Consider the following 14,760-nt stretch of genomic DNA (forward strand, 5'->3'; position numbering starts at 1 on the left):
AAAGAGGTGTAAAACGACAACAAGAGGAACAGATATGCGACAAGAGTAGTTATTAATGCCCGAAATAATAAATTCTTCATTTTCCAGCGGTCGTCTACAAGACTCGATTAGTCTTTGTCATGTGACCCGACGATGAGCACTCACAGCAATGCCGTTCAATGTCCGGCTTGAGTGGTAGTTGGACAAAGTTTGACTTTGTGTTGTTCGATACGTTCGTGAACTTCCAAGCGTGGCAGATTGCGATGAATTTCCTGGTGTCGTTTGAAGACTATTCCCAGTAGTTCGTGTGGTTCTTGCCGTCAAGGGAGTCGGAGCACTGATTAGCGACTTTTTCGGGGTCTCTAATAGCGATTTGGTGCGACTGCTGCCCAATGTCGACGAAGTTGCCTTGGGGGTCGTTGAAGTTGGTGAAGCTTTCGGACGCTTCCCAGCCGTCATGAATGGGTGTCGCATAGCAGCTTGTGGCTTGATTCTGCGTTCGGGATCCCAAACCAGGCACTTCGCAATAAAATCAACAAAGTCTTCGTCGTTGCAGCGCAAAACTTGGGCCAGCGTCTTGGATCCCGGCCGTCGTCGACGCCCTTTCGAGTTAACCACAACTCGAGGAGTGCCATTAGGGTCTGCAGGATGGTTAAAAATGAATGCAGCAATTGACAATACTTACCAAAGAAGAGTTTTTTGCGAGTACTGCGGTTAACAAACTCCTTATCTGGCACACCGAGAACCTCCATGATGCAAGAAAGCTGCTCCTGTTCGTTTTCCCCGGGGAAGATGGGGAACCCAGTGTACAGTTCCGCCAGAATGCAGCCTAAACTCCACATATCGATAGCCATATGATAGTTCATACCGAGAATGACTTCGGGTGAGCGATAAAAACGACTTTGAATATAGGTATAAACTACGAGTCATTAGCACCAGGAAAAACCTCAACAAGACCCAGAACTGACTTTTCTCGTGCTCAAGACAACTGCTGCCGAAATCGATGACCTTAATGCCACTCTTCGCAGGATGCCTAAGCAACACGTTCTAATAGCAGCGTCAGATATCATCGACCAGTTCAAGCATCGATTTCTCACCTCTGGTTTGAGATCACAGTGGACAATGCGGTGATGGCGCATGAGGGAAAGTGAAAGTAGCATCTGACTAGTGAATCGGCGAATTAATGTAGTCGTAAACCCAACAAAGCCGTTGGCTTTGATAAGTTCGTAGAGGTTGATACTAAGTAGCTCCATTGCAATGCAAAGGTGACCGCGGAAGTAGAAGTTCTCTGTCATTTTTATAACATGATGTTTTTCTTCTGGATCCTAGCAACTCATTAAGTAAGACATGGCGTATTCGAGGTAAGCTCATACCCATTTACGAAGATTATCCAAAATTTTGATTTCCACGATGGCCTGGTGGTGGAAACGCTTCTTGTTTCGAATGATCTTGATAGCAACAGACTCTCCTGTGCAATGGTCTCGACAATGTAGCACTTGGCCAAAGGAGCCCTTCCCAAGCGTGTCAATGACTTCGTATCTGTAGGCAAGGTGATCTCGGTTTACGACCAAGTAGTCTCCGCGTTCGTCGTCGTATCCATAGTTATTCGTCGAATTGTCTAATACGGCGGGCTTCTTGTTGCTTTTTGCACCAATGCAATAGACAGAAGGGTAGTCGAGAATTTCTTTGCGCTCGTATTCTGAGAGGTACTGGTTCTGCGAGCCTTTGAGAATAGCTAAAAGGGTCATCAGCCTTTGGGGGAAAAGTAGATCACAAGCAACAACCGTACCAGAAGGAGATGCAGGTGTTCCTGGAGGCAAAGGTTCAGGGAACTGTAACAGTTCGTCCAGCTCTTCTTGATTTGCCCCGGCCGCTAGCTTCTTAGCATGCTGGCGACGAATATAATGCATCATCTCTTCATCACCCTGCACTTCCTCGTCATCTACGGAGCTTGGGGAAGGAGATGGTGTTGACAACGACTGCCGACTTGACGAGGGTGAGCTGACAACTTGCTGTATGCTATGGGTCGAGGATGAATTCGATGCATGCTTGGATGACAGGCCAATCTTGGGACTGAGAAGCTTTAAACCTCGTGAGGGAGAAAGAGCGGAGAATCGATGATGCGACGTTGTTTCTGGGGCAGCTTGCGTCGTGGATGAGGTTGCAATTGAACTAGTAGACGACTTTCTCAGTCCCGTAAAGGAGATGGAATCACGGTTTGATTTTCGGAGTACACTGGAGGAGGATGTCGGTTGACCAACTGATTGTCGAGGGACACGTGACGTTGAAACAGTTGCAGGGGATGCCCTAACCGATGCATTGCGATTCGCCCCAGAAACAGTCTTGGCCTGTCCGTCCTCGGATTCCAACACACCAAATTCGTTGGTACCGATTGGTGAAGGATTTGTCGACGAAGATGTTCCAGCGATGCTGGCACTAGCTCGACGAGCATTTGGCTTTTGCATCGGGGAACCAACGGTCGAGGTCCTACTCGATATGCGAGGAATCTTGGTCGGGGTTTCCTTAGGAAGACCGGAAACAGAAGTACTGAGAGAAGACGGAGGTGCATCTTTTGCTTCCTTGGCAGCAGCAACGCCGTTCGTGCCAACAGACGGTGAGCCCGCAATGGTAGGCAACAGATTCCGTGAACGGAGAGAGCTATCAGATTGTTTCTGCATTGAGCTGACAGTCTGCGAGGTCACTCTGGAGCTTGAAACCGTTCTCGTGGTACTGCTTGGTGTCGAAGAAGGTGTGGAACTAGCAGAGGAGGTTGATTTGAGGCGAGCAACTCGTTGTGCTGTGACAGGCTCCAACGCAGCTATCTGGAGAGGAGGTAATTGTACTGGTGACTTATTTTTCCGGCTTGGAGGGTCCGTTGATGACAGAGTCTGCAGCTGATTGGTTGAGGAAGTAGTGGGAGGGTCAACGCGTACCTTGCCGCGTTTCCTGCCCATCAACGCAGATATTCTACTCTCGCTGCGGTCCTTATCGTCCTTCTTCTGTTTTTCGAGTTTCGCGTGCTTTTCTTTCTCCTTTTCTGCTTCTTTGATCTTCTCCATCTCTCGAGCCGCCTCCTTTGCGTCGGCATGCAAGCTCCGGCGCGATGAAGACTTGAGCAACGAGAGTACTGACGATTTTTTGCCAGGAGTAGAAGTCGAGGTCGGATTGTGGTCACTATCTCCTTTGCTTCGCGCTGAAACAGTAGAGTAGCTGGTAGACTGAGTGGGAGACGCCGGGTTCGGTGCTGTGATAGGAACCTGCATAGACTGAGAAGACGAGCGACGGAAAAAAGGTATGGACGATGGTGTGAGTCGTTTAGATGGATTCCTCCGGACGGAAGACGTAGGGCTGAGTGGTCCGCCTTGAGTCATATTATGAGTGCTCGCACTGGAATCAGTGCCAGTGCGACTCGTCACTGCCCCTCGGTCTGGCGTCTTGGATGTTGACGGAGGATGGAGGCCGGGACTCCGGACCGATCCAACAGAAGACATTGAGGTCAACGAAGCCGCAGATGACATGGCGGCTGGCTGCTCCCATGGATTACCGACGATTACGGAAGCTGGCGATAAAGCTTGATCTTTCGACGTCGATTTGCGTAGCTGTTGTCCGAATGTCACAGCTCGAGGAGACTTGGGACTCCCAGAGGCTGTTGAGGGAGAGCCGGATAACCTAATGTTCAGAGCGTTCGAAAAACTCCATTTCTTTGATGGTGTCTTGACTACAGCTGGTATGGGCTCCAGACCAGTAGATGCGTGACTAGAGTATCCCGAGGAGGGTTGGCTACGTCGTCGAGAATCAGACATACTTGGTTCATGCGCCGGGACCAATGATAAAAGGGGGTGCTCGTTCGCTGTCATGACTCGTTCGTGGTTTCTCTTCATCGGACTGGGAAATAGAAGGAAAGGTCACACCGGTAGGTGATCGATAGGTCGTTAAATTCTTGGGGAGCGGCGGGACAGGGGGGACAACAGTTTCCTCTGGTGCATCACTATTGCTAGCCAACGATGCGACCCGGTCTTTGAGAGAGGTGGCATCGCTGGAATGTATACTCGACGCATCACTCCCAGCGCTGTTTCGACGAGCTTTGCCAAGCGAATGACGACTAGAAGCGGCGGAAACAGAGGTTGCAGTAGTTGTGACGGACATCGTGGCCGAGTCACGCGAACTGGTTGTCGGAGTGCTCGCGTATGTAGTTGACGAGGTAGAGCCACGTTTGGGAGTGAAACTAGAGCGCGCACTGCCGGAGCCTTTCTTGGGGGTTTTGTCAATGACAACAGAGGGACTTAGCGGCTGTTCGTCGCTGCTGATTGCAGTCCCAACCAAATCATTCGCATCAACCCCTTCAACTGCAACCCGCTCTTTGGTGGACGATGCACTTGCGCGCCGGCCAAGATCCATCGGTCCAATGCCTTCCCATTGGGTGCTTATCTTGGCTGGAGTACCTGGCCGACTGTTGGAAGAACGAGCTGTGAAGCTGCCAATGCTAGCGCGGGCACGTGCTGTTTTTCCACTGAGACCATCGAGTTTGCGAAGAGCTTCACTGGTTGCTTCATCATCCAAACCAGACCAGCCTTCCTGGGTTCCACGAAGTAGAGAGTGGGCGACGTTGGGGGATGTATGGGATTGAATAGAATCTCGGCTGACGAGAGGAGGAGTCTGGGAAGTACTGGGCTGTTTGAGAAAGCTTAATATGGATGTCGACGAAGGCGAAGGTGGAAGATGAGAAAAGTCAGTTGTATGGACACGCCGGGTGTTGTCAGCATGGTTGGAGGATGATGAGCTTGTCGATGCATGTCTACTGTGTGAGACGATCTTGAGACTACTGCTGTGAGAGAGTCCTGAACTCTCGCGACGACGGTCTTTAGGTTTGTTTGGGCTGGTGACATTCAAACTGCGATGTTTGCGAGCAGATGGTTTTTCCTCCTTGGGCGACTTTGCCGCCCGCTTAGAGACAAGAGAGCCAGTTTGGTCGAGTTCAAACTCGTCCGAAGTTCGTTTGCGAGCGCGTTTTGGCTGGGAAAATGCGCTTGGAGGGGGGGAGGGCTGGTCGGTAGGAGGTGGTGGGAGTTCTGCGATATTTGCTTTGCGTGGATAAAGGATTTCCTCGCCTCCACTCTCTTCAGTCATGGAAGGTCTTTCCCGAATTGTGCGTGGGACAAGCTGGGTCATTGTGAGCAAATATCAAAGAATAAATTCAACAAAAATGACCTCTTCTTTGTCGGACTCAACTGCTTCGATGGTCCAAGGACTGTCTGGCACATCTGGAAGCTCTTCTGCGTCTTCTCCAAGCGAGTCAAGGAGGGGAGTGACAGTCTCGTCCTTAGCGTGACGGGACCGTGTCCAGCGAGGTGTTGCAAGCTCTCCAACGCCAACAAGGCCTCGTCGGTCAATCGAGGCTGGATCTGATCTGGCAGGCGTGACTGGGTCGCTGGAATGTAGTTGGTCGGGAGTCGTGCTGAGTTGAGCACTGGGTAGGGGTGGAATTGGCGACTCGGAAATCCCAAAGTAATACGCCAAAGATGAGCCAGAGGTGGCTGATTCAGACCGTTGTTCCGTAGGCGTCACCAACACGCTAGGCTTTTAAGAAATCAGCGGTTGACAGAAGTAAAAGAGAAAGGATAATAACCTGTGGGGCGCGTAGTGGGGGAGGTAATTGCTCAATGTCAAGAGCTGGCGGGCGTTGACGAGCCTTGGTATCGTTGGTGGACATGGTAGTTACACAGAGTGGCACGACGACGTGGTGAAAGTCGAGGCCAGCTCGGTTGGACCGTTACTTGAAGTCTTGAGGCAAGGATTGGATCACGGAATTCTCAGAGGCCCATCATTTAGTCACGGTACTTTAGATTATGGCCTCAGGACTAAACAGATCATCCGTCATAGCGCAAGTTTGCACGTCCTCAACAATACCCCATCCTGGGCTTAAAGCTACACTACTCGTTGACTTTTGCTCTCGGTGTCTTGCTTTGTCTCTTGCACTTTGTGCCGCCCGTTTCTTCAACTCCTTCAACACCATGTCAATATGTGACTAGGAACCTGTCGTCAATTTTGTACTCACCTCTGGGAGAATGGTAGGTTTAGTGGGTTTGGTAACCAGTTTCTTTTGGTTCTCAGCCTGCAGATTAGTCAGCTACCTTGTTCCGCAACGGAAACAGGCATCTGAACATACCAATCGACGATGTTCCTCCGCTTGGGCTTGCAGACGCCGAAGCGTCTCAGCTCGCTTGGCTTCCCGTTTCCTTGCTTCTACTTCATCCTTTTGTCTCTGCTTTTCCGTTTCCTCTTTGATACGATCAGCTTCTTGTTTAGCTTCAAGCGCTCGGGTTTTTAGTTCTTGCAGCCGTTGCTCTTTTTGTCGCTTCTCTTCTTCAACCTTGGCTAGCTTTTGCTTTCGCAAATGCTCCGCCTCTTCTTCTGCTTTGACTTTTTCCTGTTGTTGCAATTCCAGTCGCTCTCTAGCAAGCTCTTCCTCTCTTTCTTTGGCCTCCAGTAATCCCTTCTGATGTCGCCGAGCTAATCGCTCTACATTTTTTTGTTGCTTGCGCTCTTTTCTCTCGCGCGCGCGTTCCGCATCAGCGACTCTCTCCGCTTCGGCACGCTCGTTCTCTGCTGCCTCTTGAAGAATCTCTCTTGTGTTGGGGTCAACAAACCCTTTCTGCTCATCATCAGTGAGTCTCCGTTTCCCAAAATATCACACCTGCCTTGTTCGTCAAGATATGATGAAACTTGGCTGCTGTAGGCAAGCTCCAGGATTTTTCCACTTGTGAAACGGTGGCTTCTTTAGTTAAAAGCTCTACCACCTCACTACTCCCTCCCTCTATGGCCAATTGTAGTGGAGTTCGACCGTCAGGAGCTGCCTTTGAAGGATGACAGCCAGGTAGAGGTTTCCCGTGTAGTCGACGTGAGAGAAGTAATTTGACCGCTGGAGCATTCCCATATGATAACGCAATATGGAAGGGATAAAGTTTGGCATCATTCATGACCTCGGTTTTCGCGCCTGTCGTGAGCGTAAGTGGAAAGAGACGACAAAAATGGAGAATACCCTTATCCAGGAGAAAAAGAACGAGGGGCTCATCGCCGGCTCGACATGCAGCATGCAGTATCGTGGTGAAATTTCGGTTCTCTGTGGATTTGTTGTTCTTGCTTTTTGGTATATTCTCCGGGCTGTTGACATCAAGAGAGTACTGTTCGAACAGACGCAAGACGGTTGTAGTGTCGCCAGTTCTCGCCGCGGAAAACGCTTGATGATAAGCTTCAATCACCTCGCGTTCAAATCGAGCCTTTTCTTGTGCTTTCTTCTTGACCTCTCGTTCCTCTGCTGCAACTTGAAGCTCTGGAAATGTAAGACCAGCATCAGCAAGGTATCAACCAACGCCAAGCTTCCTACCAAACTCCTTGAGCCGCTTCTGATATTCTTCATTCCTTTTTGCCTGGCTATCATCCCAAGCACTTGTGATGACCGGACTGTTGGAGTTGTAGGCAAAAGTAAAGAAATTAGAGGGCGGATGGCTGTGAGCTGTTCTCCTGGCACGACGGAAATCTGCTGAATGTGAGTAGCGTGATGGATTGGTTAGTTGGCATGCGGACCACCCCGCGTCGCGAATCGGCCAATAATCAACTCCTCGAATATGAAGCTTGAAACTATTAATCCGGAAGAGAATTTGCGCAGTCTTGTTCACCGTACACAAAAAAGTCAGCCATGTCCTCGGGGTCGAAGTCGTTCGAGATATCGGGAATATAGCTCCTACGCAAATAAAAAAACACCGTCTAGGGTTAAATGTGGGATTTGAAAAAAAGAACAAACTGGGAGGGGTTTTCGTAGTGCCTCTGTAGAGTGTGCCATGCAGCTCCAAGTTCTTGAAATTCCTCGGTGGCTTTATATTTAAGGCTGGAGCTCAAACTATGCGGTCTGCCTAACCTTTTGGATCGTCGGGACGTTTGTCTGGATGACATCGGAGAGCTTTCGTTTTGTACGCCTTTGTAGCTTCTTCTAACGATGCGTCGACGGGAACTCCAACTAGGCTGAAGGCCGCTTCAACTTGTTTGGACAACGACATTCAGGAAAGAGCAAGGACAAAGAAATGACAGGTGGACAGCCACACACGCGCCTTTGCTCTGACTTGTGACCAGCACACCAGCACAATGGGCAAGCGACGACGCGTAGAGGTTTCACCCGAAGACACGATCGTGGAGGACACGACAGAACAGGACTTGCTCGACAAAGAGAACGATATTTGGCTGGCATTCAAGGATGAGCATGTCGAAGTATTTGACCTCCAATCATCGCTCCCCAGAAAGTATGGCCTAGTACGCGAGCTTGCCGTTCAAGACGAAGAGCAAGGCGAAACCCTCCTCACTTCTCTCATGAAATATATCGAACTGCGTCGAACAGAACCGTCCCATACTTGTCGTGACGGCCTTGCCCAAATCGCTCAGTTGGCTGAGACATGGATTCACACTCGTGAGGAGAAAGTGAATCAGACGAGAGCGGCATTTGAACTGGTCCGTGGTACTACAGAAGTAATAGGATTTGACTTGAATTCTTTATAGGTCGAGCGATGTGTGCGTCTCATTGACCATGCGATCACTGAACAAGACCATGCGATTAAGCTTGGTACTCGACCTGGCACCCATTTTGCCCCACCACTTCAGCCAGAGCTGGTCATTCCAAGATGGGCAAAACCTCCCCGCGTGTCGCTCAGCCCCGACCTCGATGAAGCTCTTGGTGGCACACCACAACCACTTGAACCAGCTCGCAAAAAAGGCCGGAAACGGGGGAGAAAGAAGGCTGAGAGTTTCTCCCCTCAGCCCCGTCCAGATCCTCCCTATATTCCAAATCCCGATCCCAACGAGAAACGCTACTGTTACTGCGACCAAGTGTCGTTCGGCGAGGTTGGTCGTTGGACTATCAGCGTATCGCTCTTTAACACTGAATCCTCACCTAAGATGATCGCTTGTGACGACGCTCGATGTCAGCGAGAATGGGTGCGTTTTTCAGTGCCAATTTATGGTCGTGACTGAAGTTGTTGCAGTTCCACCTATCTTGTACGTCGCTTAAGGCGCCGCCAGAAGGAAGAAAGAAGTGGTTCTGCGATGAATGCATGCTCCGGAAAAAGCAACGCAAGGGTTAAGTTACAAGCTTTACAGTTACAGAAGTACACATTATATAAAATCCACTTTCATGTCTAGTTTGTTGGCCAAAGTGTGCATATAAACATCTGAGAGAGAGAGAGACGTCAGTGGTTGGAAACGAAGCATCGAGAATATGAACCAGTGTTATGTCGCAGCTTCCAATACTCCGCCAGTAGTTGGTTGAGCTCCGTTTCACTCGTCTTCAGGTGTTCGTTGATCTGAAGAGGCGTTAACTAGTGCCCCAAATCTGACACAGATAGGCAGTTAACCTTTCCCTCAATCTCGTTTGCCTGGGCTCGAATGTCTTCCACTTGCTTGTCCGTATCTCGCCGTTCCACAACCATGTCGTCATACTCCGCTTGCAACCGTTCAATCGTTTTTTGGCTGGCTACCTTACGATCCTCTGCGTGCCTCTGAGCGCGTTCCAACTTCTCTTGAGCGTTCGAAAGCTGTTTGAACAGCCGCTGCAAAAAGTTGGTTAAGTTCCCAGAAAGCTTCTAGAACCAGACTACGAACTTCACGATGCAAGTGCAGCTCCTTGTGTCGGATCTGTTGTCCTTCCACCAAATCCTTGAGTTGATGGAGCTCCTTTTGGGACTCTTGCAATGATCTGACTTCCTTCTCTATCGTCTGCAGTTGCTCGATGCACCCCCGAACGTCCTTTGACACCATTGTTAGCCAAATTCTCAAATGAGCGACCGTCAAAACCTTCTCAATGTTTGTCAGTGCTGTGATCTTGGCTTGGAGATCTCGCGCCTTCGATTCCTGCATTGCAACAGTTTGTTTATCCTGTTGCAAGGTAAAGCCCATCGTAGAAATCTTCTGCTTGATGCGGTCTGGTGACTTAACAATGCGAGACTGGGCCCGTGTGTTCAAGGCTGAGATGCTGACAATCTCTGCGTTGATAAGTTCCTGGAGCGAGATTAGGTTAGGCACAGAGAAGAGACAGCTAGATACTTTCTCCTTCACGATGTCCGCCTTTTCGATCTTCAAATTCTTGATTTCTTCCAGCGCCTGAACTTGCATCTCTTTAGATGCAAAGAGCTGCGCTCGGATAGCAGCATTTTCTTCCCTCAATTGCACACATTTGGGCTCATCCAGGGCGAATTTGGCTCTGCGCATTGTTAGCGGTTGGAGCCAAACAAACAAAAAAGACACACACTTGATATGTTCGATTTCTTCGGTGATCTGGCTCAATTTCTTCGAAACTTTTTCTCGTTCGACGATAATGCCTTCTGAGTTGTCCCGTAGCTTTCTGACGACGTCTTCGCAATATTGCTGGGTGAATTTGATGAAATTGATGAAACCGGACAGCACAAAGAGCGTGCGTTCCCGCTCAGGCATATATATGTCTCGAGAGCAAAAGTGATCTACTCGCGCTGCATCGGCGAAGCGCGTTCTAGCAAGTATGAAAGGGAGTGAGTCAGTAGCGCAGGGTCACTTACAAGTGGCGAAGTAGAAGATGGTTCGAAAGGGATGTAGCGTAGAGGTCCTCGAGACAAGTTAGACGTAGTATTGAATGGCGGCATCTGCAAACCTTGTCTACAAGTTGGGTATGATTCAACGCCCGCGTCACAGGGTCCTGGAGGGCCTCTGCATCTATGTCGGTGACCTGCTTGAGACACGCGCAGAATACGCCTGGAAACGATCAGCAGAATAGTCGTCTCTGTTCTGGTGGCCAACCTTGTACGAAGTCCGGTGTAGGATGACGCAGCTGTTCTTTGTTGATGTCATACCCCCATGCGCTGAGGGAGCTGATTATATCGTTGGATGAGAGAGGAGGAAATATCCCTTTACCCATCGCGTCTGAGGGAGAGTGGCATCAACAAAGTCACGTCGCGTCTGTCACGTCGCGTGACCAGCTTATGTGATTCACTCAGAATAAACTCCCCAACCCGTCCGTGTCGCGGCCATGAGCAATGCCGCCAAAGTGCGTATAAAGCTACCCATGGCGCGCCATCTCATCCACCTCTAGCCTTCAAAGTTCAAGCCAGCACTACCCGCTTTCTCCACGTCAGGTTATCATCGCAAGGCGCCTCGGCCCAGTGGCTCAAGCGAAACTATTGATATATCCAACGATTCCATCTCGTCACCTCCTATAAAGCGTTCCTCGTCAGACTCGCGTCTTACCGCCGATGCTCAGCCACCCACCAAGCGGCGCAAGGCAGAGAAGGAGAACCACTTTGAAGGCTTGCCTCCGACGTCGAACGACAACAAAGGAAAGGGCAAGGCTCGAGCTGTGGACGCCTCTCCACCCACCGCGTCTACACTAAGCCTCCCAACCGGGTTTACTGACATTGAATCTGTGAGTTTTGTCCAAATGATTTGTATAGATTCCTCATCTCCCTAGATGACGAGCTCCCACCTCCAAGAGATGCTCTTATGGCTTCACGACTACAGTCGCAGCAACATGGATCTAATCGTTAGATTCCACTCCGCTAGTCGCAATGCAGAGGAGGATGACGACTCGAAGGCAGACATCTTCCTGCTCGAAGCAATCAAGTAAAGTTGACTTTTGGTTGATTCTCAACTGCTCAAGGGCTATAGGAAATTTGTTGACGCCCGAATCGCTGCTGTCAAGGCGGCCACACGGAAATCAGACAAAGCTCGGGACCAGCCTCATCTTCCTTCTTCAGCCAACTCTGCGTCTTCCTCCAACTTACCAATTTCACGCTCAACGATCGTGCTGGAGGAAACATCCTTTGTTTCATTCGCTAGCACATCGGCGAGTAGAACCCGCACTGAAATACAGGCTTCGAGTTTTTCGTCAACCGCCACAATTGATGTTGACTGCGACGATGGACTGTGGGCTGACGTTGATGATGTAACAATGGAAGACCTCGAAGACAACTCCCAGCTGGACCGCAACCGTGGCCCACCTGCAGAGACAAGCTCGTATATCAAGGACAGTCCTTATACCTCAGAGATTATGAGCAAGCTTCATTTGTTCGGTCTGGAGAAGTTTAGACCAAACCAGTCGGAAGCGATTCACGCTGCCATGAGTGGGGCAGATGTCTTCGTACTTATGGTAACTCTTCTGCCTCAAGGTATAATTGCGAACTAATACTCTACAGCCAACGGGAGGCGGGAAAAGGTGACGACAAACGAATTGACCTGCAGCCCCAAGCTCACCTCTCCATTCAGCTTGTGCTATCAACTACCAGCAGTCTGTCAAGGTGGCAAAACGAAGGGCGTCACAATTGTCATTTCGCCTCTATTATCATTGATCAACGATCAAGTCCAGGCGTTGAGAGAGAAAGGCATCATAGCGGATAGTCTGACCTCTGAGACTCGTGAAGGAGATAACAAAGCGGTTCGGTCACGAATCTATGGCAACGACAAGCCATCACTCCTCTATGTTTCCCCAGAACGGCTTCAAATTAGCGAAAGTCTCAAAAACACGCTAGCCTATCTTCATCAACGTGGAGAGTTGGCTCGCTTTGTAATCGACGAGGCGCATTGCATCTCGACATGGGGTCAAGACTTTAGGGCTGCAGTAAGCAGTACTCGTAAACGTGATAGCAACACTGATCCTTCTCCAAGTATCAAGAGCTGGGCAAACTCCGAGAAGATTTCCCTGGTGTTCCCATAATGGCGCTTACGGCAACGGCAGATGAACGAGCCAAATCCGACATCCTTCATGGTCTGAAGCTTGAAAAGCCTGCGATCTTCGCGCAATCATTTGATCGACCCAACCTTTTCTACCGCGTCATCACGAAGACAAATGCTGAGGAGTTAGCCAAATACATCAACCAATCGCACCCAGACCAAAGCGGAATCATATACTGCCGCTCTAGAGATGGGTGTGAAAAGCTAGCCAACCAGCTCAGGACCAAAGGACTAAAAGCGAAGCATTTTCATGCCGGACTAGACAAGACAGAAAAGGAAGCGACTCAGAACGAATGGAAGCGTAAGCAGGGGCACATCATTGTTGCTACGATAGCATTTGGTATGTGCTTTGACAGACTATCCACTAGATTTACCATTGAGCTTATTACCTAGGAATGGGTATCGACAAACCAGATGGTATGTCAAATCCGGCTTTGAGAGTTTGAAGTCATCTCACCTTGGCTCAAGTTCGCTTTGTGATTCATTTTGACCTCCCAAAGTCGATGGATGGGTGAGTGGTATTATTTAACAGTCACCTGGCTCTGCCGATGACGCGACGGTGGTCAGGTACTATCAAGAAACTGGTCGTGCTGGCCGTGACGGGAAGCCTGCAGAATGCATTCTTCGTCAGTTTTCATAAGCACACTGTGTTTTGTTGACCTTTGGACAGATTATGCATACCGCGACGTCCAACCCATTCGGAATATGATTCACAAAGATCAGCAGACGACTCACGCTGCCAAAACCAGGCAAGACCAGGATCTCAACGTCGTCGTCCGCTTTTGCACCAACAACACCGTCTGCCGGCGCACCCAAATTCTCCAACATTTTGGCGAGCGTTTTGACGACAGTCTTTGTCGAGGAAGGTGCAATAATTGTGCAGAGAAAGGATCGCGAATTCAGACGAACATAACTGAAGAGGTCAAAACGGTCATTTCATTGGTGCAAACACTCGAGCGTGGCCAAGAAAAAGTCACTCTAGATCAGTGCCGCAGTATCTACAAAGGTTCATCTGCTTCAGCCATCAAGAATAAGCAGCACGACAGGCTTCCCGGTTACGCTGCAGGACGGCACCTTCCGCCTGAGCTGCTAGATATAGTATTCCACCAATGCATCCATCTTGGCGTGTTGGAAGAAAAACCGGTGCAGAATGGGAAATGGCACCACAACTATCTCAAGGTATATAACATCAACGCAACGGCTGACTTGCCCTAATCTTCAATTAGCTCGGCCCTCAAGCTGCAACATTCCTTCGGGAGGATAAAGAGACCCTGGTTGACTATAAACCGAAGACACCGAAATCAACAACGGCAGGCAAAAAAATACAGGGACCTCGAAAGGGTCGAAATGCTGCCGATGCTGCTCCACAGAAACCACCTGAACGACTTCAGGAGTTGTATGCCGACGACGACGAGATCGAGTGGAGCCCCAAGAAAAGCAAACTCCCCGTGGTTGTCAATGTGGTGGATGTCGTTTCCTCCGAGTCCGAGGGCGAGAATGTGGTGTCTGCTCCACCGAAATCTAACGCTACTATTGCTCCCCCGAGACCCGTTCGCGCGACTGGGAGCCTACACAATCAGCTCGTTGCTCATCGCCAACTTCTTTTGACCCAAGATCCTTCACTTTCCGCCGACGAGATTTTGGATGACAATGCCTTAACCCGCATCAGCGATTGTTCTCCACAAGGTGAAGGATCGCTTATTGAATGATGGCTCTATACTAACAGCCGCGTCGTAGACTTCTTCGCGTTCAAGAAGGTTTTGCAGGACATCTTTGAAGAGTTTGGAGCAGACTTGACAGAAGCCAAAGATGAGGCGGAGACGCGCTTCAGGAGATTTGGGAACGGATTCTTGCAAATCTGCCAAGGTCAAGCCGGCGATAACCCCGCTTCCTTGCGGGACAAGTACGCTTTCAAGCCAGAGTCAGTCTCGACGCCCATTGGCCAAAGGAAGTTCAAGTTCAAACCAGCCAAGGTTGCGTGACACTATTTATCGGGACTGAGAGTACGACAACATAACTACTTAGCGCACACCTGCTTCAAAT

The 14,760-nt window shown here is 49.8% G+C and overlaps 4 protein-coding genes across 4 annotated transcripts; 2 read left to right on the plus strand and 2 right to left on the minus strand.

Annotated features, from left to right (window-relative positions):
* Positions 1 to 76: 76 nt before the first annotated feature.
* MIND_01057700 (CMGC/DYRK/DYRK2 protein kinase) lies at positions 77 to 3,860 on the minus strand (the record flags this gene model as incomplete). Its single annotated transcript, XM_037367158.1, has 8 exons — positions 77 to 94; positions 145 to 620; positions 665 to 898; positions 948 to 1,026; positions 1,077 to 1,304; positions 1,353 to 1,714; positions 1,769 to 2,867; positions 2,913 to 3,860. 8 exons carry the CDS (start codon positions 3,858 to 3,860, stop codon positions 77 to 79), a joined length of 3,444 nt encoding a protein of 1,147 aa, XP_037216552.1.
* Positions 3,861 to 8,085: 4,225 nt separating this feature from the next.
* Positions 8,086 to 9,107, plus strand: MIND_01057800 (PHD-type domain-containing protein; the record flags this gene model as incomplete). The annotated part of the gene is made up of 4 exons (XM_037367159.1): positions 8,086 to 8,478; positions 8,527 to 8,868; positions 8,923 to 8,961; positions 9,009 to 9,107. The coding sequence occupies exons 1-4, from the start codon at positions 8,119 to 8,121 to the stop codon at positions 9,105 to 9,107; spliced, it is 840 nt and encodes a 279-aa protein (XP_037216553.1). The 5' UTR covers positions 8,086 to 8,118.
* A 31-nt stretch (positions 9,108 to 9,138) lies between these two features.
* MIND_01057900 (uncharacterized protein) lies at positions 9,139 to 10,909 on the minus strand (the record flags this gene model as incomplete). Its single annotated transcript, XM_037367160.1, has 10 exons — positions 9,139 to 9,194; positions 9,248 to 9,326; positions 9,378 to 9,572; positions 9,625 to 9,768; positions 9,817 to 10,020; positions 10,066 to 10,222; positions 10,271 to 10,507; positions 10,554 to 10,600; positions 10,646 to 10,746; positions 10,792 to 10,909. 10 exons carry the CDS (start codon positions 10,907 to 10,909, stop codon positions 9,139 to 9,141), a joined length of 1,338 nt encoding a protein of 445 aa, XP_037216554.1.
* A 111-nt stretch (positions 10,910 to 11,020) lies between these two features.
* On the plus strand, positions 11,021 to 14,699 carry MIND_01058000 (ATP-dependent helicase; the record flags this gene model as incomplete). Its single annotated transcript, XM_037367161.1, has 13 exons — positions 11,021 to 11,038; positions 11,084 to 11,413; positions 11,459 to 11,610; positions 11,656 to 12,136; positions 12,183 to 12,202; positions 12,253 to 12,604; positions 12,652 to 13,057; positions 13,111 to 13,134; positions 13,186 to 13,228; positions 13,285 to 13,343; positions 13,388 to 13,896; positions 13,944 to 14,403; positions 14,455 to 14,699. 13 exons carry the CDS (start codon positions 11,021 to 11,023, stop codon positions 14,697 to 14,699), a joined length of 3,099 nt encoding a protein of 1,032 aa, XP_037216555.1.
* Positions 14,700 to 14,760: the final 61 nt, after the last annotated feature.

Source organism: Mycena indigotica, assembly GCF_014461135.1.
Source record: "Mycena indigotica strain 171206Taipei chromosome Unknown Mind.scaff0009, whole genome shotgun sequence".
Lineage (NCBI taxonomy): Eukaryota > Fungi > Basidiomycota > Agaricomycetes > Agaricales > Mycenaceae > Mycena > Mycena indigotica.